At 41.0% G+C, this 23433-nt stretch overlaps 1 protein-coding gene across 1 annotated transcript in view; it reads right to left on the bottom strand.

The window, feature by feature from the left end:
- Positions 1-23081, bottom strand: part of OTUD3 (OTU deubiquitinase 3) — a 29204-nt gene extending 6123 nt beyond the window's left edge. Inside the window, exons 1-7 of the mRNA XM_067722511.1 lie at positions 22739-23081; positions 15983-16131; positions 10769-10881; positions 7073-7195; positions 2041-2172; positions 1394-1490; positions 14-198 (exon numbers count right to left, since the gene is read on the bottom strand). Of these exons, the coding sequence (XP_067578612.1) occupies positions 14-198; positions 1394-1490; positions 2041-2172; positions 7073-7195; positions 10769-10881; positions 15983-16131; positions 22739-22959 (1020 nt within the window). The 5' untranslated portion in view covers positions 22960-23081. The remainder of the gene's footprint in view (positions 1-13; positions 199-1393; positions 1491-2040; positions 2173-7072; positions 7196-10768; positions 10882-15982; positions 16132-22738) is intronic.
- Between the last annotated feature and the right edge of the window lie 352 nt (positions 23082-23433).

Here is a 23433-nt window from a genome sequence, read left to right as displayed (position 1 = left end):
CCATCTTTCCTACCTTGGGGAGGTGATTTTTATTTGCTTTGTTTTCTTCACTAGGGCTGGCCCGAGACTTATCGTTTTCAGTTCTGCCTTCATTTAAGCCCTGATTTCCAAAGATTCTGGTGCCACTGCCACCCTCCTCCCATAAAGGGTCACACTGCTTCAGCACTCGGCCACTGGACTCAAGGTTCTCCTCTGCATCTTCCGAAGAAAGATATTTTGTTAAATTGAAAACCTAAGATAGTTACACAATGCAATTATTGTTAAATGACTCCAAAATTACCCGGGTCCCTAGATCACTGGCATTTGGAGAGCAAGTTTCCTTGAGGCAAAATTCTAATATCAAGTCAATACAGTGGGGAACATAAGGAAAAAATAATTGGTAAAAATCGGAAGATAAATTTTAAAATAACCTGTTGACCACCAGTCTTATCATCAGCTTCCTACCAGCTGAGTGCTTTGTTTTGTTAGATTAAACCACTTTTTAACATGAATTTTTAGGGGGAAATCTTTCATTTGTACTCCAAAACCAGAAAGGAAACAAGCTCTAAAGCTGTGCTCTCCAATACAGTAGCTACAAGCCACACGTAGCTATTTAAATTAAAATTAAATAAAGTTAAATAAAATTTTAAACTTAGTTCCTCAGTCTCGCTTAGCCACATGTCAAGTACATACCATATGGGATAGCACAGACACTGCATAGCGTTATTTTAAAATCACAAAGACCAAGTTACTTACAGTTTTCTAAGAAGGCATAGCAAATATGTAAGGAGGATAATAAAATACCCAATCAGAAAACTATAATGCCAGGAACAGTATGTGGCACATAATGTCTGGCAATAAATATTGAAATCATTTAAAATAAATAACTTGAGAAAACAGTTCATTGTTAACAACTTTTTTCCTTCCTCTGAATCACAGAATTAAACTCAGTTCAAGCAAAAAGAAATTCTGAATTATCACCAGTTGACAGGTGCCAGTAATTTAAATATTTCCATTAGAAAAATAATTTTTCTCTCCATTCCATTTCAATGATCATTTTGGTATTATAACGGGATCTTATTTCTAAAAGGCTAAAGTCTTCCCTGACATTTTCCATTCCTCCAAAACTGAGCTAGGTGGCCTTTTCATGCATTCCCCTAGCAGCCTGTACCCACACTTCATTATGTCTTATTATACCAATTTACTTATCTCTCTCCACCAAGCCCCTCCCCACCCCAGACTATACTCTCTCTGACACAGGGCTGGCACCTAGTAAAAAACACCTGCATATATAAAGCTGCTGAATGAATAAATAACAATATAATTATTACCTGTCACTTGATTAAAAATAAGTATTTGGAAAATCACCAACATAATCATTTTGAAACCTTATAAATATCAATCATGGACTTACTATTTCTTTTCCCCTGGTTCATCTGGAGCATGGCAATTATCGCAGATTCAATATTATAATTTTCAGCTTCCAGGTTCTGGACTATCAAATTAAAATCCTATGAAAGAAACAAAGGAACACATCAAGACTCTGGGCATACTTTTCTACCTATCTCTACATCAATAATCTGACAAACAATTTTATAAACTTGCATGTAAAAGTGTAAGTGGACTCAAGCAATGTGCAGTCTATTCCTTAGAATGTTAATAAAAAGCAACCTATTCTAAAAATAAACAAAAGGATGTCATTGAGGCAAGGTTTCAAGACCTTCCATTTAGAAAATGTCTTAATTTTCAGTAAGGTTAATCACCTGAAATAACCATTTAATAAAATGAATTCTTATAAAACCGCACTAGTCAGAAAATAATAAACCCACATACTTCCTTAGGATTTTGAACAGTATTGGATAAAGTCTAGCAAACAAGAGAGAAATGAATGAACATCTCTCATTCAACTGTATCACATAAGCTAATTAAACTACAAATATCATGGGCCTATTTTGGCCCATCAGCTGTCAGCATGCTAGAGTGATGCCACAAAACTAGCAGATAAACTAGGCACAGCAATGCCTGTCTATAAACCACTGTTGCTGCACGACAAATACTAACTGAACATCCAGTTGCATTGCAAACTTTCTGGACAGCGTCTTCTACTTCATCTCTCAGGTCATCTTCAAAGTCAACTCCCTTTGTTTTGATCTTCTCTCTTTTATTTGATTCATCTTGATGAAGCATCTGAAACTAAAGTACACAGAAAGAGTAATAATCATGAACTCTAGCAAACTATGTTCAGAATGTGCAATACAGGAAGACCCTCTAATCTCAAAAACATCTAAATATATGGGAAAAGATTCCAGTGACAATCTTAAAGGAATAGCAATCACTAGGCTAAATTCTATCCAGACACTGAGATTCCAGGCCACAACTGAAGTATTAAAAAGAAAGGCCCAAGATATGGGATAAACTGTTCAGTAAAAATGGCATTAGAGCGCCTACAGCTTCTAGAGACCAACATTTTGGCAATGACTGCTGACTCAGACAGCACATATCTGTCTCAGCCGGTTTCCAGAGCTGTGAGCTTAGTAACAGAATTGATCCTCTACACTAGCACCCAATGAGCTTTTTCAGCAGGACAACTCATCTTGAAGAAACACACATACAACTCTCATCTGGTTCCCTAGGCCCTATTTGATCATCAGCAATGTGCTGGAGCTCCTGTCCCAACCAGATTATCACAGGTGAGCGTGACTCATTTAACCTCATGTGCTACCACCACACTCAAGGGTACCTGTCAAATTCTAAAAACTTGAAGAGCCGCTCACTTGGTATCCACAGGCCTTTACAACCTAAACCCAGTTCAGAAAAGCTAAAATCATCCCTCTGTGGCTCCCAATCACTTTCTCCCCCTGCTTGCTATTAATGCGGGGAGACAGGAAATGAGCAAGGACATTGCTACTTTTGCATGTAAAAGTGTAAGTAGACTCTAGCAATGTCAGTCTATTCCTTAGAATGTTAATAAAAAGCAACCTATTCTAAAAATTTACCCTAACCATTTGGCTATGTGTAGCAAGTCTTTGAAATTCATCCAAAGGAAATCATGTCAAGTATAGAAAGGATTTTTGTTAAAGCGCTCCTCACAGTGCCACTAAGAGTGGTGAATAATTGGAAACACCTAAAGGTTTCATAGTGTGAGTATGGTTAAATAACCACGGTAAATCCACAGAATGATGCTTCATTCCCATTCAAGTAAGGTACACAACAAGGATTTTCACCACCACCATGATTATTTAACCATGTCTTGGAGGTAACAGCAATGCAATTAGCGCCCCCCCCCCAAAAAAAAAGAAAAATTAGAAGCATAGAGCTGAAAAGGAAGAAGTTATCGCTATCTGCAGATAATATAATTCTATACCTTAAAAAAAAAAGAGAGAGAGAGAATCAACAAAAAAACTACTCCAAACAAAAAGAATTCTGGAAAATCCTATGTTTATAAGGAATGTAAATTGATACAGCCACTATGGTAAACAGTATGGAGGTTCCTTAAAAAACTAAAAATAGAATCACCATGTGACCCAGCAATCCCACTACTGGGCATGTACCCAGAGAAAACCATAATTCAAAAAGACACATGCACCCCAATGTGCACTGCAGCACTATTTACAATAGCCAGGTCATGGAAGCAACCTAAATGCCCACTGACAGATGAATGGATAAAGAAGATGTGACACATATATACAATGGAATATTACTCAGCCATAAAAAGGAACAAAATTGGGTCATTTGTAGAGACGTGGATGGACCTAAAGACTGTCATACAGAGTGAAGTAAGTAAGAAAAACAAATACCTTATATTAATGCATATATGTGGAGTCTAGAAAAATGGTACAGATGAACCAGTATGCAAGGCAGAAATAGACACAGATGTAGAGAACAAACGTATGGACACCAACGGGGGAAAGCAGTGGGGGGTGGGGGCGGGTGGTGGCATGAATTGGGAGATTGGGATTGACATGTAGACACTAATCTTTTAAAGTACATGTATCTTTTAAAAAGAAGTAAAAATAACAAGTGCTGGTGAGGATGTGGAGAAAGCAGACCCCTCAATACGCTGCTGGTGGGAATGTAAAATGGTGCAGCTATGCACTGTGGAAAACAGTGTGGCAGTTTCTCAAAGAGTTTAAGATAGAATTACCATATGATCCAGCAATTTCACTCCTAGATATACAGTTGGCGGGTTTGGGCTACACGGTCCACTTATACAGATTTTTTTCAGTAGTAAATACTACAGTACTACACAATTCACGACTGGTCAAATCCAAAGATGCCGAACTGCAGATACGGAAGCTCAGATACAGACAGTCAACTATAAGTTATACTTGCATTTTCAGCTGCACATAATTGGCACCCCTGACCCCTGTGTTGTTCACAGGTCAACTGTATATCCAAAAGGTTGAGAACAGGTACTCAAATACGATACACACATATTCATAGCAGCACTATTCACAACAGCCAAAGAGTATGAAACCACCCAAATGCCCGTCAACAGATGAAAGGATAAACAAAATGTGGTATATCATACAATGGAATATTATTCAACCTTGAAAAGAGCGAAGTACTGATAAGTGCTATGACATGGATGAACCCTGCTAAGGAAAGCCAGACACAAAAAGCCACATAGTGTGTGATGCCATTTATAAGAAATGTCCAGGATAAGTAAGTCCACAGAGACAGAAAGTAGACTGGTGGTGGCTGGGATAGAAAAGGAATGGGGAATGACTGCTTAATGGGCACCAAGTTTTCTTCGCGGTGATGAAAATGTTTTGGAACTGGATGGAGGAAGTGGTTACACAGCTTTATAGGTGTTTTCAGTGCCACTGAATCATATACTTTAAAATGGTGAATTTTCTGTTGTGTGAATTTTACCTCAATTAAAAAGTAAGAAAATTCTCTAGCATAGCTGGGTATGTACGTAATTAACATTTTGTTAACAAATCTCACATATACAAATATAAAGGGGAAAAAGATCCTTTCCTAACAACAGGAACAGAAAACATAAAACATCTAAGAATAACTCAGTAAAAAATGGGAAAGGGCTATATGAAAAAAGTGCTCCCGCAGATCGCCAAAAAGTCAACGAAACAAATAAAAAGCGTATCAGGTTCCCGGCTAGGAAGATTCAACATCATAAAGATGAAAATTTTTGCTTGTTAATCTATTAATTTAATGAGATCCAATAAAAGCAAATTATCAACAGGACTTCTTTTTAACTAGACAAACATATTCTAACACTCATATATAAAACAGAAAAAGCAAGAATATACAGGAAATCAAAAAATAAAAGAAAGTAACAATGAGTGAAGAGTTCTACTAGATTTTCAAATACACTGTTTCTTAACTAAAACAATGAACACATTAACATATGAAGAGAAAAACCAGTGGAATTGAACCAATGTCTAGAAATAGACCCAACTACACATGGGAATTTATTATATGAAAAAAGCAGCATTTTAAATCAGTGGACAAAAGACATGTAATTAATAAACAGTTCGGGTTCAACGAGGTAACCACAAGGAAAAATATACAGTTGGATCCATACCTCACACCTATATATCAACATAAATCCCAAATAGACACAAGATCTAATTTCTTTTAACAAATGAAAGTACAGAAGGACTAAAATAAACTATGGGAGAATTCTTTTTAACCTCAGAGTGGGAAGAGCTTCCTAATCATGACCCAAAACCCAGAAGACATTTATATGTTGTCTTGAAAACTTGATAAATTTAGCCACATAAAAATTTAAAATTCCTTCAGAGCAAAGACAATATGGGAAAGAATAAAAAGACAAATGACAGACTGTGAAAAATTTGCAACTCATACCACAAATAGAGGCTAATTTCCCTAATACATAACGATTTCCTAAAAATCATTAAGAAAATTGAACAGGAAAAAAATGGACAAAAACATGAATACAGTTCACACAAAAAAGGACAAAAGTAGGTTTTAAACACAAGAAAAGATGCATAAGCTCACTAATAAGAAAAATACAAATTAAAACTATGTTAAGAAAACTATTTTTTCCCTAACAGTGACACAGATTTAAAAACTTGGTAACACACTGTGCTGGCAAAGGTGCAGAAGAGACACATATTGCAAGTGGGAGTGTAAACTGACTAAGACTTCTACAGAGAGCAACTTGGCAATATCTACCAAAATTATAAATGCACACATCCTCTGATGTAGTAAGAACCTTCTAGGAATTTATTCCACAAATCCACTCGCACATGTGTGAAAAGATACACATATAAGGCACTGCATGTTGTTTGTAAAAGCAAAGTTTGAAAGCCATCTAGAAGTCCATCAAAGGGACTATTCAAGCACATTATAATGCATCCATACACTAGAACACTATGGAGCCATTTAAAAAGATTTAGGAAGTTCCTTATGTACTGCTATGAATTAAACTCCGAGATATGTTCCATTCGAAAAGCATGGTGCAGAACAGTATACAGAGGATGCTACAATTGTGGATAGGAAGAATGTACTCCAGCAAAAGTGAAATACATGCACATCTTCACATATTTGCTTGATATGTAAAATATCTCTAGGTAATTTTATGATATACTAATAACATTGGTTGCATCCAGGGAGGTAAACAAGGGTGAGAGAGTGACATTTACTTTATTTTTTTAATTACAAAGAAAGTGTCTAATAATGTGAGGAAAGGCTTGTGAAATAATGTTAATGGCAAAAAAGCAGGAAACAAAGCTAGACAAATACGAAAACAATAACAAAAATTTTTGATTCTGTGCATTTTAAATTTTCTTCTCTACTTTTTCTATAGTTTCTGAATTTTAGATACAAAGCATGGATTAATTTTAAAACATAAAAGTTATTTTAAATGTTTATATAAATTATATTCATGCAATCATAGCCATCAGCTGTTAGGGAAAGCAAAAGAACAATAATTTTATCTGCTGCTCTCACCTGAACTAACAAAATTTAAAAAAAAATCAAGCCCAGAGATTCTTAAAGGCAACTTTCTATTAAAACATCACTGGTTTTTAGCTCCAGGGCACACAGCTCTCAACCTGGTTCCTGCAGGGCTAAGAATAGAGAAGAAAACGGAGGCTTCACTCACATCAGTCTGGAGGTGTGCAGGCGCTTCTGAGTTGTCGTTGACCCTCCGAACGCTGTCATAGTGCTCTCCGTACCGGTACGCGATGTGTAACTCCTGCACGTTGCTCTTATCCGTACCACGAATCTGCAGGCAAAGGAAGGGGAGATGCCAGCGCGGATCTGCACAGTGTCCACTTCAGAAGAGAAACGCCACCTGATTGCCCAGGAAGCCCAGTCAACAGGCTCTATATAGAAGGAATTGGGAATATGACTGCGATACGTCCTAAGCAATTTCTGAGTTATCTTTCTTCCACTCATGTATATATGATTCATTGTGCTTTAATGTGCAACTATATGGATATAAATCCATACAGAAATGCATATTCAAAAACCAGGGGCAGATTTACCATGAAGTTAAATAAGCTTAAGTTTCAGGAGTGTTAGTACCTCTCAGCCCCTCAAATGCACAGGTCCCTTCCAAGAGGGAAGGCCCAGGGGCAGATGCAGATTTTTTGGGCTTGAAACTCAAACAATTTGGGACCCTCTTCGAGAAAAAGAATATAAAATTACATATATAAAATTGCTAGAACTCCTCCCAAGACCTTGAACGGGGCCCCATAAAAATGAAGGACCTGACACTTATGCTTCACTAGCTTCACAGTAAATCCACACTGTTTTTTTTAACAAAAATAACATTTTTCATCAAACACATACTGAGAAACATTAACAACTCAAAACATCCCACTTATATCAATTTCAAAATAAAATTATATACAGTCAGGCAGTACTACTGCGCTGCACAACCTGGAAGCACTACTCACAAGGTGTTCTGTGTGAATGGTGCCCCTGCAGCACAACCCAACCAGAATGGTGCTCCCTGGAGTCATGCAATACAGACGGCCTGAAGTGGAGCCTGGGCATCCCCCCCAAACCACCAACTCTGCAGAAACTCTACAGTAATTCTGAATCTGTCCTTTAGAGAGCCCAGTAACTGTCTATTTGTTAAAACCCCAAAATATCAGCACCTCCTTCTTGTTTTTGCTGAAAGTCACAGGCAGTAAGATACTATTATTAATTTAAACAATATCTGTGGTCTAAAACCACAGCAAAACCATGGAACAAACAGGAACTGCACAGGTCTAGAAGTCAGAACCACGCAAGTTTTCTCCAGGTAGAATATCTAGGTCTCAAAGGGCAGAGGGTCTGGTTTTGACACATGCAAAATAGAGAGAGCACCATTCATCTCCCAGGAAGACTACTGGAAAGGAAATTAGTTGATCAGAATCTCTGAATGACATAATCCCTAAAGCACTTATATATTTAAATAATAATAACACTACATATGCATTATGAATAAGAAAAAATAACTTGACGAACAGTCACCAAATTGTGATGCTCATGGAGAGGGAGACCACAGAGGACTTTCATTTTCTAAATCACACGTGTCTATATTGTTTACAGAAGCATATATTCCATTTGTAGCCAGAAAAAAAAAATGTATGTTGTGAGTATAAACCTCCTCATTATTAATATGAGAGCTCTTACCCATGATAGTAGCAACCAATTCAGTTTCAATTCTCAAATTTTATAAGGTGCTTCACTGGGGTGGGGAGAGATGGGGAAAACCTAGTAGACAATTCCAGTATACAGGAAATGTATTTATTTTAAAAACATATACTCTGAATGTTTAGCAAGAGAACACTACAGAAATAAATGTATTTGAAAAAAAAATCTAGTTATGCAGAATTATCTTCCACAACTACCTAGGTAATTAAGAAACTTTAAAAATGGTTATCAAAGGAGGAAAAGGCAACCTACAGTTACTGAGTTGGCCCTGAGTATATTCCTTCAAGAAGAGGATCATTATGCTGTATATTCAAATGATTTTGATGACTTCTGCTAAGCAGTAAAGATTTCAAGACAAAAAATTGGGACAACGGAAGAGGTAACCAGTCTTCTTGGCTCAAAGACATCCTTAGAAAGAGAGAGCCTCACTAAAAATATGATAGCTCTCCCCGGTGTCAGTACATGTGACAACACTACCCCAAAGAACAGCACATACAGATATTGTTTCCCATCCTGCTCACTGTATCCCTGCAACGTAAAGTCCTTACCAACCCATGGAGTATCTAATTTATTTTGCTGTAGTGTAATTTTTGTTAAAAGGACATTATGCCAGACACAAAAAGCTATATACTTCCATTTATATGACATTCTGCAAAGGCAAAAACTGTAAGAGACAAATCAGATTAGTGGTTACAAGAATCTGGGAGTGGGGGGAGGGGACTAGTGACTGCAAAGGGGCATGAGGTAACTTTTTGGGGTGGTGGAAATATACTGTATATTGATAGTGGTGGTAGTTACATGACTATGTTTGTCAAAACACATAGAACTATACACCAGAGAATGGTGAATTTTGCTACATGTAAATCATATCTCTATAAATGACTTTATTTTTAATGAGCAAAGGCTAAGCAAAGGAATAAGCAATTTACAAAGAAATATATATGCAGGTGGTATAGGAAACCAATGAGGAAAAAAGGCCATTGGTGCCTTGATAATAATATAATATATAGGGATACACCGTGTGTGTATATATACACGTATGGATGTGTCTGTGTGTGTGTAGACTTCCTTAAAACGTGTGACATTGTGATAGTCTCTTCCCAGTCATACATGAATGATTTTATAGTTAAGAGTGTGTGTGAATAACAGGGATAGACACTAAAATGTTAATAGTAATTATCTCTGGGGAGTATGATGACTCTGAGTGACTTTTATTTGCCTTTTTTTATTTGCCTTTAATGGGCTTTTCTGAATTTTGAAATTGTTCTATAACCATTATGTTTTACTTTCTAATTGAAAAAAACAAAGTTAGAAATGGGGGAGTAGTGGAGCAGGGGAGAGAGGAAGACTGATAGGAATCACCTGACCAGTCTCCAGGAGCGGAGCCACAAAGTGAAAAGCTCTCTGAGTGCAAGGAGGACGAGTCAGGGGTGGCAGTCTGTGTACAGTTTCACCCCGACCTCTGACCTTCCGTACTCCAGAATGTTCGGTTTGATGGACTGTTTGGGAGACTAGGGCACTTTAGAATAGAATACCAAAGGTAAAAGAGGGTAAGGAAGGCCTAAGCGACTCAGCAGCAGCGTGCTCTGCCATCCCACAGCACAAACGCAACATCTGTTGTAAAATCTTACTTGCTGTAGAAAAACCATTGGAGCCGCTATGTATAGCCGGGCAGGGCACAGAAATAGAGCTTGACACCCTAGGCCATGAAATAAATTTTGTTGTTCAGAAATTCTTTTTAGCAACAGCTATTATAGTGAATTTGGTCTTTGTTTTCCTCCATCTAAAAAACAAAAACATATACATGGAACAGATATATTTCAAACTAGAATATGTACGCAAATCCTTTAAATTCTCACTGAGGTATTTTTACAAAATTATCTAAGTTATTTCCACAGGAGGCTCTCCACCCCAAACTACCCAGTTAACTGACTGCTGAGTGACATTTCTGGCAGTTAAAAGGTTTTTGAATTATACTTCAGACTCCATTTGTAATGCAGGGTTTAATTCCAAGCCACCACAAGCTTCCCATCTTGGGTTAAAGTTACCCTGCATAGTTCAATATCATAAGTCAAGCCCCATCATCTGAGGACATCCCCAAAGCTAATTTATAAACAAGAGCTTCACATAAATTCCTGAATAGGTGACCTACCTGCCACAAAGGGGCATTAAGTTGATGAATCACCACATTCAACTGATGATTTCTTGCGAAGGCGACAATTGCATCATTGCCAGCAAATGTTCCAGGCTTTGCCAAACTGGCCACTGCATGGAAAGAGAGAAAGAAAAATGAAGTCTTTATCATAGAAAAATCCAAATGCAAACATGCTTTGGTATAATTTAGTTCTAAATAATGAGAAACAGTGAACATACCTGAAAAAGTCCATTAGCTTTGTCAGTCTACGAATTGAAGCTGGTTAAACAGTACATAGACTCCTACTCAGAAGGGCACCAATCACTCATAAAGAAAGGATTCATTTATTCATTCCTTCAATAGACATTTTCTAAATGCTTCCTAAATGCCTAACTCTATGAGAGACATTGGAAATGTGACAATACCCATAACAGTTTGCATTAATGATGCTTATTATGTGGCAAGCACCGCTCTACTCACTTCTCATATTCTTTCAGATTTTATTAATTTCTTCTCACAAATCACTTTTTTTAACGTTTTTATTGGAGTATAACTGCTTTACAATGGTGTGTTAGTTTCTGCTACATATACATATGCATATATCCCCACATCTCTTCCCTCCTGCATCTCCCTCCCTCCCACCCTCCCTATCCCACCCCTCCAGGTGGTCACAAAGCACGGAGCTGATCTCCCTGTGCTATGCGGCTGCTTCCCACTAGCTGTCTATTTTACATTTGGTAGTGTATATATGTCCATTTATACACTACCACTCTCTCACTTTGTCCCAGCTTACCCTTCCCACTCCCCGTGTCCTCAAGTCCATTCTCTAGTAGGTCTGTGTCTTTATTCCTGTCTTGGCCCTAGGCTCTTCATGACCTTTTTTTTTTAGATTCCATACATGTGTTAGCATACGGCATTTGTTTTTCTCTTTCCGACTTACTTCACTCTGTATGACAGACTCTAGGTCCAACCACCTCACTACAAGTAACTCAATTTCGTTCCTTTTTATGGCTGAGTAATATTCCATTGTATATATGTGCCACATCTTCTTTATCCATTCATCTGTCGATGGACACTTAGGTTGCTTCCATGTCCTGGCTATTGTAAATAGAGCTGCAATGAACATTGTGGTACATGACTCTTTTTGAATTATGGTTTTCTCAGGGTATATGCCCAGTAGTGGGATTGCTGGGTCGTATGGTAGTTCTATTTTTAGTTTTTTAAGGAAACTCCATACTGTTCTCCACACTGGCTGTATCAACTTACATTCCCACCAACTCACAAATCACTTTTAATCCTTAAAACAATCCCCTGAAAAAAGGTATTATCATGTACACCATCTTATAGATGAGGAAACCAAGGCACACAGTAGTTTGCAACTGTGTCCAAGGTCACGAGCCGGTAAAGAGCAGAGCTGAGTTTCACCCCAGGCATCCTGAATACAAGACCTTGGCTCCTGGCCACTCCATTATACAGCCTGTCACAGTTTGCCCTGAAGGAGTTTATAACCAGTGGGGAACAAACAACAAGAAAATGGACACTGCTGATGTGTAGGTGCTTTAGGAAAGAACCATGTAGTAAAGAACGTGGCCTTACCCAAAGAGAGGTCTGGCCTTTACCACCCCCTCCTGGGAGAGAACCTCTAAACCCTTGGGATTTCCCAAGTGATAGGGGTGTCTTTGTTATCCACAGTAGGCCCCTCAGCCTCAGCTGACAGCTGATGCTAAGTTTATGCACGAGGCGACTCATGGTGGACCTCTCTGGCCGTGTGATATTAGAAAGACCTGGGGGACTGGGGAGCTGGAGACTGAGTTGAACCACTTAGGCAATCGATCAATAACATCTACATAATGGAAGCCCTAATAAAAATTCTGGACACTGAAGTTTGGGTGAGGGTCCCTGGTTGCCAATACTTTTTGTATAGTGTGTAACCTTCCCAGATTCTACCATCTGGCTAATTTTGATCTGTATTCTTTCCTTGTAACACACTACAACTGTGAGTATAACAGCCTTCAGTGAGCTCTCTGAGTCTTTCTAGCAAATTATCAAACCTGAGAGTGGTTCTGGGAAACCACAAACTTGCAGCTGGTGTCAGAAGTCAGAGAAGTCTTGTGTAAGACCGTGTCCTTAAACCTTGCAGCTTGGCTAACTCCAGGTGGGGAACATAAGCCAGTCTGACCAGTGGGGAGGGGAGGCAAGGTGTACCAGATAAGCTGCTCAGCTGAGACAACTACGCTGCTTCCCAAAGGGCAGGTAAAAGACAGAAGAGGAACGGATGATGTTCCAAGCAGAAGTGAGAAAGAGCATGATGAGCTTGTGGACTACACAGTATTGGCAGGGACTCAGAATGCTGAGATGGCAGGGTGCGGAAGCAAGAAAATATATTGGGAAATGACAAGAGAAGAGGGTAGGGAAAGAAGAAAATCACAAATCAGAAAGGGCTAAAGAGTTGGTACCTTCCTGGGGTCAACGGGGAGCTGCCAACAGGCATTAGACAGGGGAAGACCTATTCGATGTCCGTTTAGATCACCACTCTGGCTGCAATGTGGAAAACAAACTGAAGGGGTCAGGAGGCAAAGAGTATTGAAGAAATCTAGGCAAATGGCCAAAGAGGCCTGATTCTATGAGACAGTAGAATGAGAAAAAAAACATTGAGGTAGAAGTGACAAGACTTAATGAATGACTGGGTATGAGGAGGGAGGGAGAGAAGGCATTAAGAACATTCAGGTTTCTGATCTGGGTATCTGTTTAGTTAGGGAAAAGATGACGCCGATTCTCCAAAGCCACAGTCTAAAGGAAAGAAAGAATCCTGAAGACGCAGCCAGATGCAAGGGTAACCAGGTCCTGAAGAGTTACGTGAGCCATTCAATGATTCAGTCAACAAATATGAGTGCCTACCATGTGCCAGCCATTGCCACAGTGGGGAAAACACACAGTCCCTGCCCTCAAGAATATCATAGTATAACAAGGTAGGTAGACATTAAAAACATAACTTGGGGCTTCCCTGGTGGCGCAGTGGTTGAGAATCTGCCTGCTAATGCAGGGGACACGGGTTCGAGTCCTGGTCTGGGAGGATCCCACATGCCGTGGAGCAACTAGGCCCGTGCGCCACAACTACTGAGCCTGCGCGTCTGGAGCCTGTGCTCCGCAACAGGAGAGGCCGCGATAGTGAGACACCCGCGCACCACGATGAAGAGTGGCCCCTGCTTGCCACAACTAGAGAAAGCCCTCGCACAGAAACGAAGACCCAACACAGCAAAAATAAATAAATAAACTCCTACCCCCAACATCAAAAAAAAAACCAAACATAAGAGTAATAAATGTAACAAGTCTAGTCTTCAACTGACACACAAGTAGAATGTGCAGACTTCTAGGTTTCTTTTCCCTTCTGCTATGGCAGTCAGTCACTTCCCACTTCTATGATACTCAAACTCTTATAAAGCACCAACCAACCAGCAGGCACGCACAGCGACATTTCTTGAAAACACCTTCCCACCGTACACCTAGGGTCCTGCCATACCCCCAAATCTACCACGTGAACATCACTGAAGATGTTCAAAGTCACAAACTAAAAACTCTCTTCACCTAAAATATTTTAATTGGATCAATGACACAACTCATTTTATATGGCATTAAATTCCCAAACTTGCTCCATACACCCACACTTAATTTGTAAACTGGTGACCATCTGATTAACCGGTGTCTGCTAGACAAAAAGTGACCCAGGAAGAGACCATCAGAACTCCGTGACTATGACTAGAATAAACTAATCGCTAGGAGTTTCGCTACCGTTTCTCTTTTGCTGCTTGTGCCTAATGAATGAGTTCTTCCCCAGTGAGGAAAGAGAAAGGCTTTGGGATCACAGATAGCTTCCCTCCCAAATGTCTTCCTCCTGCTGCCCTCTAGTTTATTAACAGTACAGCAACTTTCCCCAGGCAGAAACTTCAGAATCGCCTTTGTCTCCCCCACCCCTCCCCTCCCCCCACCACCTCCCAAGCCCTGTCAATTATATTGCCAGACTGTGTCTTGGTCTGGACGCCACTCATCACCCCCAGTAGCTGCCTTGGTGGAGACACGTTTATGCTTTCATCTGGCCAGTGTGCAGAGCTCTCTAACTCATCTCCCTTCTCAGTCTCTCTCCCCATCCTCTCCTGACATGGTTCCCAGAGTTAGCGCTCTAAAACGCAGAATGAGTCTCTTGCCTGATAAGAGACAGACAAGACCGTGAGACCTGTAATGAAAATGTTATTTGTAAAACATAAATATATCAGCACCCAGCACAGCAGATTCTCAGTAAACATCTGTCAAAATCAAAGCTTAAAAGCTAGTATTTTCTTACTAGCTTTGAGCCTATTAAGGAACTAATTTAAGTCACTAACTGACATGTCTCAAAGAAACCAGGTTGTGTTTGGGTTTGGGGGGGAAAATTTAAATGACTTCACTGATTCTTCTGATTATAAAAGTAACGCATAATCATTTAAAAATCAGAAAAATCTACAGAAGATAATTTGAATACTCACAGTCCCATCATCCCCAGATGGCTGACACTTATTAAGAACTTATTTTAATTGTATTAACTAATTTAATCTTTACCAAAAACCCCTATAAATTAGGCCCTATTATTATCTCCCCTTAATAAAAGTTGTTGAAAGAGTGAGTGGTTTCTGAAAAATAAATGGAGCCAGGAATTAACCATAAAATGTTAGCATCTTTCCAGACTTCCTAATTTGGTTCTGTGTGCACACACCTCTTAAAAATAGGATCAATCTATACACACTATTTTATAACCTGCTTCCCCCCTCCCTCCCCACCACTAAATAAGAAGTCACGAATAGCTTTTCAGGTTAATTAACATCAACAATTTTTTTTTCAGATTTTACTTATTTATTTATTTATTATTGGGGCCACACCACACAGCTTGGGGGATCTTAGTTCCCCAACCAGGGATCGAACCCGCACGCTCGGCAGTGAAAGCATGGAGCCCTAACCATTGGGCCACCAGGGAATTCCCAACATCATCATTTTTATTAATGGCATCTACATCTAAACCTAATGATTCCCAACTGCCTAGCACGCTGCCTATTATGGAGCAGACAAATAAATACTTGTTGAATAAATGAATGCCATAATTTATGTAATCAAACCCCTAGCTGGAAGGGTGGGGGGTCCTGATGGATTTAATTACCCAATGCATCTACTCCTGGAGGATCCAGTGTCCCACGGTGAACCTACCATGTTTCTCAAAAGGAATGTCATCTTCTACAAAGGGTTCAAAATCTTCTCGCTGCTTTATCATGTAGTCCACTGTCTCTTGTCGGTGCTTGAGGTGATTTCGTGAGTGTCCCTCCAACTGATCACCAAGAGCTCTGAATAGGCAATTGCTATCAAAACAAAACGCTGGTCAAGACCTTTTAAAAATGAACTTAGTTCATCTAAAACAACGATGCTTCATGCTAGGCCATCCATGGAAATCTTTCACACAGAAAAGAGATAGAGCCTCAACTCTGACTGTCCAGGTTCCTCCCAGATACCAGAGGGGAGAGCACTAGGGAAGATATTCAATCACATTACCTTTTTGAGAGGCATCAAATAAGAATCCTATTCCCCACTTACCAGCTGGCTGACTCAGGAGAGATACTGAACTTCTCTGTACCTTTGCTGCTTCAACAAGTGAAGTTTGGTGATGTACTAACCACCTGAAGACAGGGTCCAGACACTACAGGCCATTCCACACCTAAGGGCTATGACTCCCAGATCCCCTTCCAAAATAATAAATCATATCTACTGCCTCTTTTCTGAAACCCTTTTCACTATGGCTGCTCAGCTATTCACCTAACAAGTCCCAAAAAGGTAGCAATTTGTCAAGCTCCCAATAGAAACAGCTGAGCGGAACATCCTCTTTGAGTCCTAAGGACACAGTGGGGAAAGCTGTGGGAAGAGCACCTGGACAACACACAGGCATAGTTCACAAGGACACTCTCCCTCCTCGGCTCACCGCCTCTCACCCAAGGGCCACAATGCTGTCCGTATTCCTGCCAAATGGAAACTCTCCAAGTTTTCTTTCTGTTTTGTTTCTAAAATTAAAACGCTGGTAATAAATTGTTAGAGTTATCTTTACTTTCAAACCCCTTAAAGGCTTCTAAAATTCCAAACTATACCACAAACACAGAGCCCAGATACACAGGGACTGAAACAAGACAAACACTGGTATCCTCAAAACTAAGGAAATAGCCATTCTGAAGCCAAACGTTTGTCCACTTTCACACCAAACTGTTTACTCCTCCAAATGAAAACCTATGATATTCTAATTCCAAAATATAAACTCATCACACTTCTGGAAGGACTTCAAACCTAAATGTATAGGTGACGGAGGTTTTCTGTTTTTCAACTCAGAAAAGTGAGTTTTCAACAGAAAGTTATAGAGAGGTAGGAATCTCTTCAAACATATAAGGAGATATATATATATATTTTGTTTGTTTGTTTGTTTGTTTTGGTGGGGCGAAGGGGAGAATTTAGACAACAGATTCTACAAACTAGAATCCAAGAAACTCTACATCAATCTGGGGCAACATTCTAGAAGGGACTGGAACATAACAGTTCTATACACTAGAATGAGGGGTCTGTTGCTAAAATCTAACAATGGCAGTCTTTTTTCAACCACAGGAATAAAGTAAGCTAGTGGATAAGATGTTCTCAATTTTAAGCTTCTCTCTCAAACTTTTCTTAAAACTTTAACACCTGCCACCACTAGTTTATTCTTGAATCTAGTTTAAAAGAAGGCATGATTTGGTGCAAAATTACATATTTAGTTGCTTTACATTTGATATCTCAAAATTCATGGTGCTCTGCAGAAAGTAACATGCTTTCCATGAACTTTCAGCAACAGAGGCAAATGTTCTCCACATAAGCCAAAAAAGTAGGCATCACACTGTATATACCGCATGAGCGCAAGCATGTTCGCCTGTATACTATATACACAGATGTAGAAACACATACAAATGTATGCAAAGAAAAAGCACTGAAACCATCACTTCAACAGCTCTTACAATGTGCCAGGGACTGTTCCAAACACTTTATATGTATTAAATGTGTTTAGTCCTTACAACTCTATGAGATGGGCACTATTACTATCCCCCTAAGGTAACTTGCCCAAGGTCACAAAATTAGTAGGTGGTGGACCGAGGATTCAATCCCAGGCACCAAAATGTTAGTAACAGTTATCCCTGGGGAGTGGAATTAGGATCATTTGTTAAACTTAGTTTGATATACTTTTCTATATTTACCAAACTTTCCTTGAGCTCACTAAAAACAAGTAGTCAAAATGAAAAATCAAGACAGACAAATCACTTCCTTTTCTGACAGAGTTACAAGATAGTAGCACATGAAATGTGAACAAACTCTACAAACAACCTAGGTTCCCTTAGGGAGCCCAGCAAGCGCACTCACGATCCTCGTGAGAACAGGGCGGCCAGGGCCCAAAGGGCCTCTAGGAGATCCCAGCTGTTTCCTGAGTCCACACCCTCACCCAATACACTAGAGCAGGGCTTCTCACCCCCCCACACACACACACTGTTGACATTCTGGAATAATCCTTTGTCCTGTGCACTGGAAGATGTTTAGGAGCATCCTTGGCCTCTACCCACTAGACGCCAGTAACACCACTACCACCATGTTCCCGCCAGTCATAACAGCCAAAATTATCTCCAGCCATTGCCAAATGTTCCCTTGGGGGAAAAATCATGCCCACTTCAGAACCACTGCACTATAGGGATATATGTAGTCTTGCATTTGAGTTCACAAAACTAACCAATTACATTAATTAAGGGTTTTGGGTGCTCAGTAATTTAGCATGAGACAATACTGCAACGTTAGGTGTTAAAAAAATTAATGGGCTCTTAGGCTGCAGTAGTGGCAGTAAGTATGCAGAAGTCGGGGGAGAGGGGGTCAGATTTTGTTCTGTTCTTTGAGGTCAGACCCCAGCTAAAGTACTGTATATGATTCTAGTTCCTACATTTTAACATAGGTTCAGATGAGTTGACGTGGCTTTAAACTAAATAATATGAAGAACATAAACAACGAGTGACTTCTAGCCTAAAGAAAGCTCAGGGGGACATGAGAGCTGCCTCCAACTATCCGTCATGGTGAAAGGGGTGTTATCCTTGTACAATAAAACTAAACTAAAACAAGGAAGCTACAGGGACATAGATTTTGGCAAATAAAAGGTAATTTTATTTTAGGTCTAGAGAGACGGACTGCACAGACTAAGGATTTTGTACATTTCTATTGACAAGCTTCAGGAATTGCCTACATGTGTGTTATACAATATGGTTGCCACTAATCACAGGTGATTACTAAGCACTTGAAATGTGGTTAATACAAATTGAGGTGTGTTGTAATTGTAAGAGACTTACACTTTTGGACGTTATTTTAAAAACTTGTTTCATTTTACCTTTTTAACATGGCTAACAGAAAAATTTTTAATTATTGTACATACGTGGTTCCCATTTCATTTCTATCAGACAGTGCTGGTCTCAATCACTGATTCTCCAAGTGTGACCCCTGACCAGCAACATCAGCATCACCTGAGAATTTGTTCAAAATGAAAATTCTGAGCCGCCTAGCCCAGCCCCAGCCCTACTGAGTCAGACACTCTGGGGTTGGGAACCCAGCAACCTCTTCCCTCTGAGGGTTTAATTAGCCCTCCAGGTGATTCTGTCGTATGTTAAAGTTTGAGAAATACTAGTCTAGACTCTAGACTCTAAATCAGCAGTTCTCAATTATACTGCACATTAGAATCACATGCGGACATTTTTAAAAATTATCCCTAACCAGGCCCCACTGCCTGAGATTCTGGTGTGGCTGATCTAAGGGAGCGCCCAGGCGCTGTATTTTTTCCAAAGTTCCCCAAGTGATTCTATTGTGACACCAAGGTTGAAAACCACTGAGCCAGACACAAAAGATGAGGCTGCTGTACAGGTGATGCAGGTACTAACGGATAATCAGACAAGATGACGAAGTGTGAATGCCCTTCTAGCACTAAGATCCTACGATTATAAAAATAAGGTAAAACTTTCACAATAAAACAACCTGAGACAGAGACAAATGGCTAAAATTAGTGATTCTTTAATGCTTTAATATTGGAACACTACTAATTAGCAATGTACTTTGAGGCTACATTTAGGAAGATACAACTGGATATAGTTCAGAGAGATGTTAATATTGTACTGCCTAATCCAATTAGCGATTCTTTTCACGCTACATCCAATCATGTTTTTAAGGACAGCATCAAGGTTAAAATATTTCTTGTTTTGAAACGGAATCCAATTTATGTCCACCCTCCAGATAACACAACAAATATGAAGGCGGGCCATGATGCATTACAAAAATCCATAAGTAGCTCCCTGATTAATCTATGCTACATTGATTTCACGTAAAGGCTACATTAGAGAACACCAGCTAATTTCTTCCCAAGTACCCGAAGGTTCCAGAATGCTACAAGTACCATACTGCCAACAATGAATACGCCTATATAGTGTGAGATGCTATCTCAGGCTACTCAATATTGTAATCAGACCAGAATGGAAAGACAGAAGACTGGAGATTGTCAACTATTTTTTTATTACTGTAACTTTATATTTCACCAAGAGTACTCAATAAATGTTAACAAATCAAAGAATCTGTTGATGCCCACTAACCTGTAACATACACAGGACGCACCATCCACTGCACAGTGATAAAGCCTGTCATCACCATATCCCAAAGTACCACAATACTAAAGAGGGCTGAACAGTCCACGGCACCCACGGGAAGAATTTGTGAACAGAAAGGGGTTAGCTTCATGGAGCCCCCAAAGGAGAAATTATCATTATCCTTTTATCCATCTAACATTGTCCAAAGAACAGGGACGTCAGAAGTGAGAGACATGAGCATTGCAGTCAAGCTGGCCTCTGCCTCTGCAGCCTCATTGCCGCTGACTTCCACCCTTGTACCCTATACTCCTGTCATCCTAAACAACTTGCAGATGTCTCAAAAATAATGTGCTCCTGTGCCTTTCCATGTATTACTCGTCAGCCTGGAATGTTCTCTTGGCATATTTTTATTGGATTTTTATTGGTCCTTCATGACCCAGTCTGAGTATGACCTCCTCTGAAAGGCATCTAGCACACGGTAGGTTTCGATGAACGTTTGATGAATGAACAAGGTTTCCCTGACCACTTCTGGGAGTGTTGGCAACTTCCTTCTCAATAGTACCACTATAATCGGTCACTGTTAAGAATATATCAACTTGCATTTTAATTATTTATATCATCCATTCTTAAAGTGTGGCCCAGTTTGGGAAGGGAGGGTATCTCTGAGAACCTTTCAGGGTATCCATGAGTCCAAAACTAAGATGTTATTTATCTTTTTCACTCTCATTCTCTCACAAGTGTCCCGTGGAGTTTTCCAGAGGCTACCTGATATATGATACTCGATGTTATCACTCTGATAGTTAATATAATGTGTGTTTGTGTATTATGTTTTTAATTTTTATTTTACTTTCTAATATAGTATTGTACCTATAACCCACATAAACAAAAGCTCTTTGGAGTTCTCAGTAATTTTTAAGAGTGTAAAGGGATCCTAAGACCAAAATGTTTGAGACCTGCTGTTATGTCTCTCTTACTAAGCTTGAACGTCAGTCATCAATGTGTTCCCAGCATCTCTGTGCTGCAATTCCTGCTCATAAGCAATCTTCTGTTGAGTACTTCAGTTTCCTGGATACCCTGCCAGTGGGAAGCCCATGCCCAGTACAGCAGACACAAGCAAACCAATCATTTGCAAGGAAGAAGCAGACCCCAGCCCAATCCCACCGGAAAGTACTCAACTGGTATTTCGGTTTATAGAGCAATGTCTGTGCTTGTGAGTTTGCTTAGGATAAATAAGGCCCTGAATATTTATTAACTATATTTGACAAAAATCAAGGTACTAGGCTAAAAGCAAGACCCAGCAAAGCAAGCTTTTAACTGTAGCGACTCCACTAAGAAAATGCCTCTTTGAGGGGCCCTGCTGAGGGTCTAGTTGGCCTCCCTCTATGATATTTTTATCATTCATTCATTCAACAAAAATGCCCAAATGAAGGGAGGAACAAAAACAACCAGGCTGTTATTAATACTATCTCTTCAAGAGTGCCACACTCCGGCCTCCAGACCCCCTTTTACCTACCCCTGCAATGGGGATGCTAACTGATCTCCTGCCCTCTCCCCTACCCTTTTTCTTCTTCCCTCCACGCTCCTCGATCCATATGCCCCTTCCCGAGGCCATTCTTCCTTCCCTTCACCCAGTCCCTCCCTCCCACCCCGTTTATTTATCCCGTGTTCCCTAAAAAAGTTGGACACAGATTCCAGTCTAAACCCCAAGCAAACTTGGGTAAGCGCCATTGCTTACAGAGAAACTGAAGCCCATATAAGTAAGAATTAGAGAAGCTGCCTTCAGCTCAGTAAACAACAGGCCCTCACAGACCTAATTTCCCAAGCGTAAAAGGAGGGCAATATCCAACAGTAAGGACTCAAAGGAGGCCAAGCGTTATACCAAGTGGGGCTTACGCCTTTCTATTCGTCTGATGGTCATTATGACCGCTCTCCGCGCGGTCCTGCTCTTCGGCTGACTGGCTCCAGCTCATTCGTTCAGGTCTCAGCTTAAATGTCACCTTCCAGGGGGGCCTTCCTGAGCACCGATCTAAAGGAGACCTGCTCCAGTATTCTCTCTCAGGACCCCTTTACAGTTTGCTTGGAGCCTTTGCCACGATTAGGGCAACTGGGGATTACTCGAGCGTCTCGAGGGGAGGGGCCTGGCCGCCTCGCTCGCCGCCGGACCCCCTGCATTAGGAAACGGCTGGCTCGCAGCTGGCGCTCGGGGCCGCCCGATGAATGGATGGGCGAGAACCGGCGACGGTCGCCATGCCCGGCGGGTCCCCCGGCGCCGCCCCCCGCGCTCCCGGGCCCGCCTCACCCGTCCCCCGGCACCTCCCGCAGCTTCAGCCCCAGGGCCTGCAGCTGGTTGGCGAAGCTGACGAACTCCTCCTCGCAGCCGCCGCCGCCGCCGGGCTCCGGCCGGTTCCGCCGCTCCTTAGCCAGGGCCCGACGCGCCGCCCGCTCGTCCCGCTTGCGCTCGGCCTCGGCTTTCCGGCTGCCGCTGCCCGGCCGGCTCTTCGCCGCCTGCTTCCGGGACATGGCCTTGGCCCCGCGGCCCGCAGCGGCAGGAGCGAGAGCCGCAGGACCGCCGGGCGGCCGCCTCAGGTGCCGAGGAGGCGAAGCGGCGTAGGCTACGGAACCCGGCGACGGCGACACTGCCACCCCGCCTGCGCCGGCGCCGGGGACCCAGGTCATGTGATGGAACCCCGCCCCCCGCCCGGCTAGTCTGACAGGCGCCATAGAGAGCTCGCCTGGGAGGGCTAGAGGGGAGCCCATCTTTGTTTGTTTCGCTCCTCCCTCTATCGGTGGGTGGTACTCCAAGTGAGCCGCCGGTGGGACCAGAGAGAACAAAGCAGGAAAAGGTCAAGGAGAGCCGGGGAACTAAAGCGCATACACTTTATTTAATCCTGGCGTCCTCTGCTTCTCTACCTTCCCTCATAACTCAGGGGGAGGTAGCCCTTGTCCAAAACTGGCTCCTCTTGTAATCTTGATTCCACCGTAAGGTGACCAGCC

Source organism: Pseudorca crassidens, chromosome 2, assembly GCF_039906515.1.
Source record: "Pseudorca crassidens isolate mPseCra1 chromosome 2, mPseCra1.hap1, whole genome shotgun sequence".
Classification (NCBI taxonomy): domain Eukaryota; kingdom Metazoa; phylum Chordata; class Mammalia; order Artiodactyla; family Delphinidae; genus Pseudorca; species Pseudorca crassidens.
Note: the sequence above shows the minus strand (reverse complement) of the source record. Positions and strands in the feature narration are given on the sequence as shown.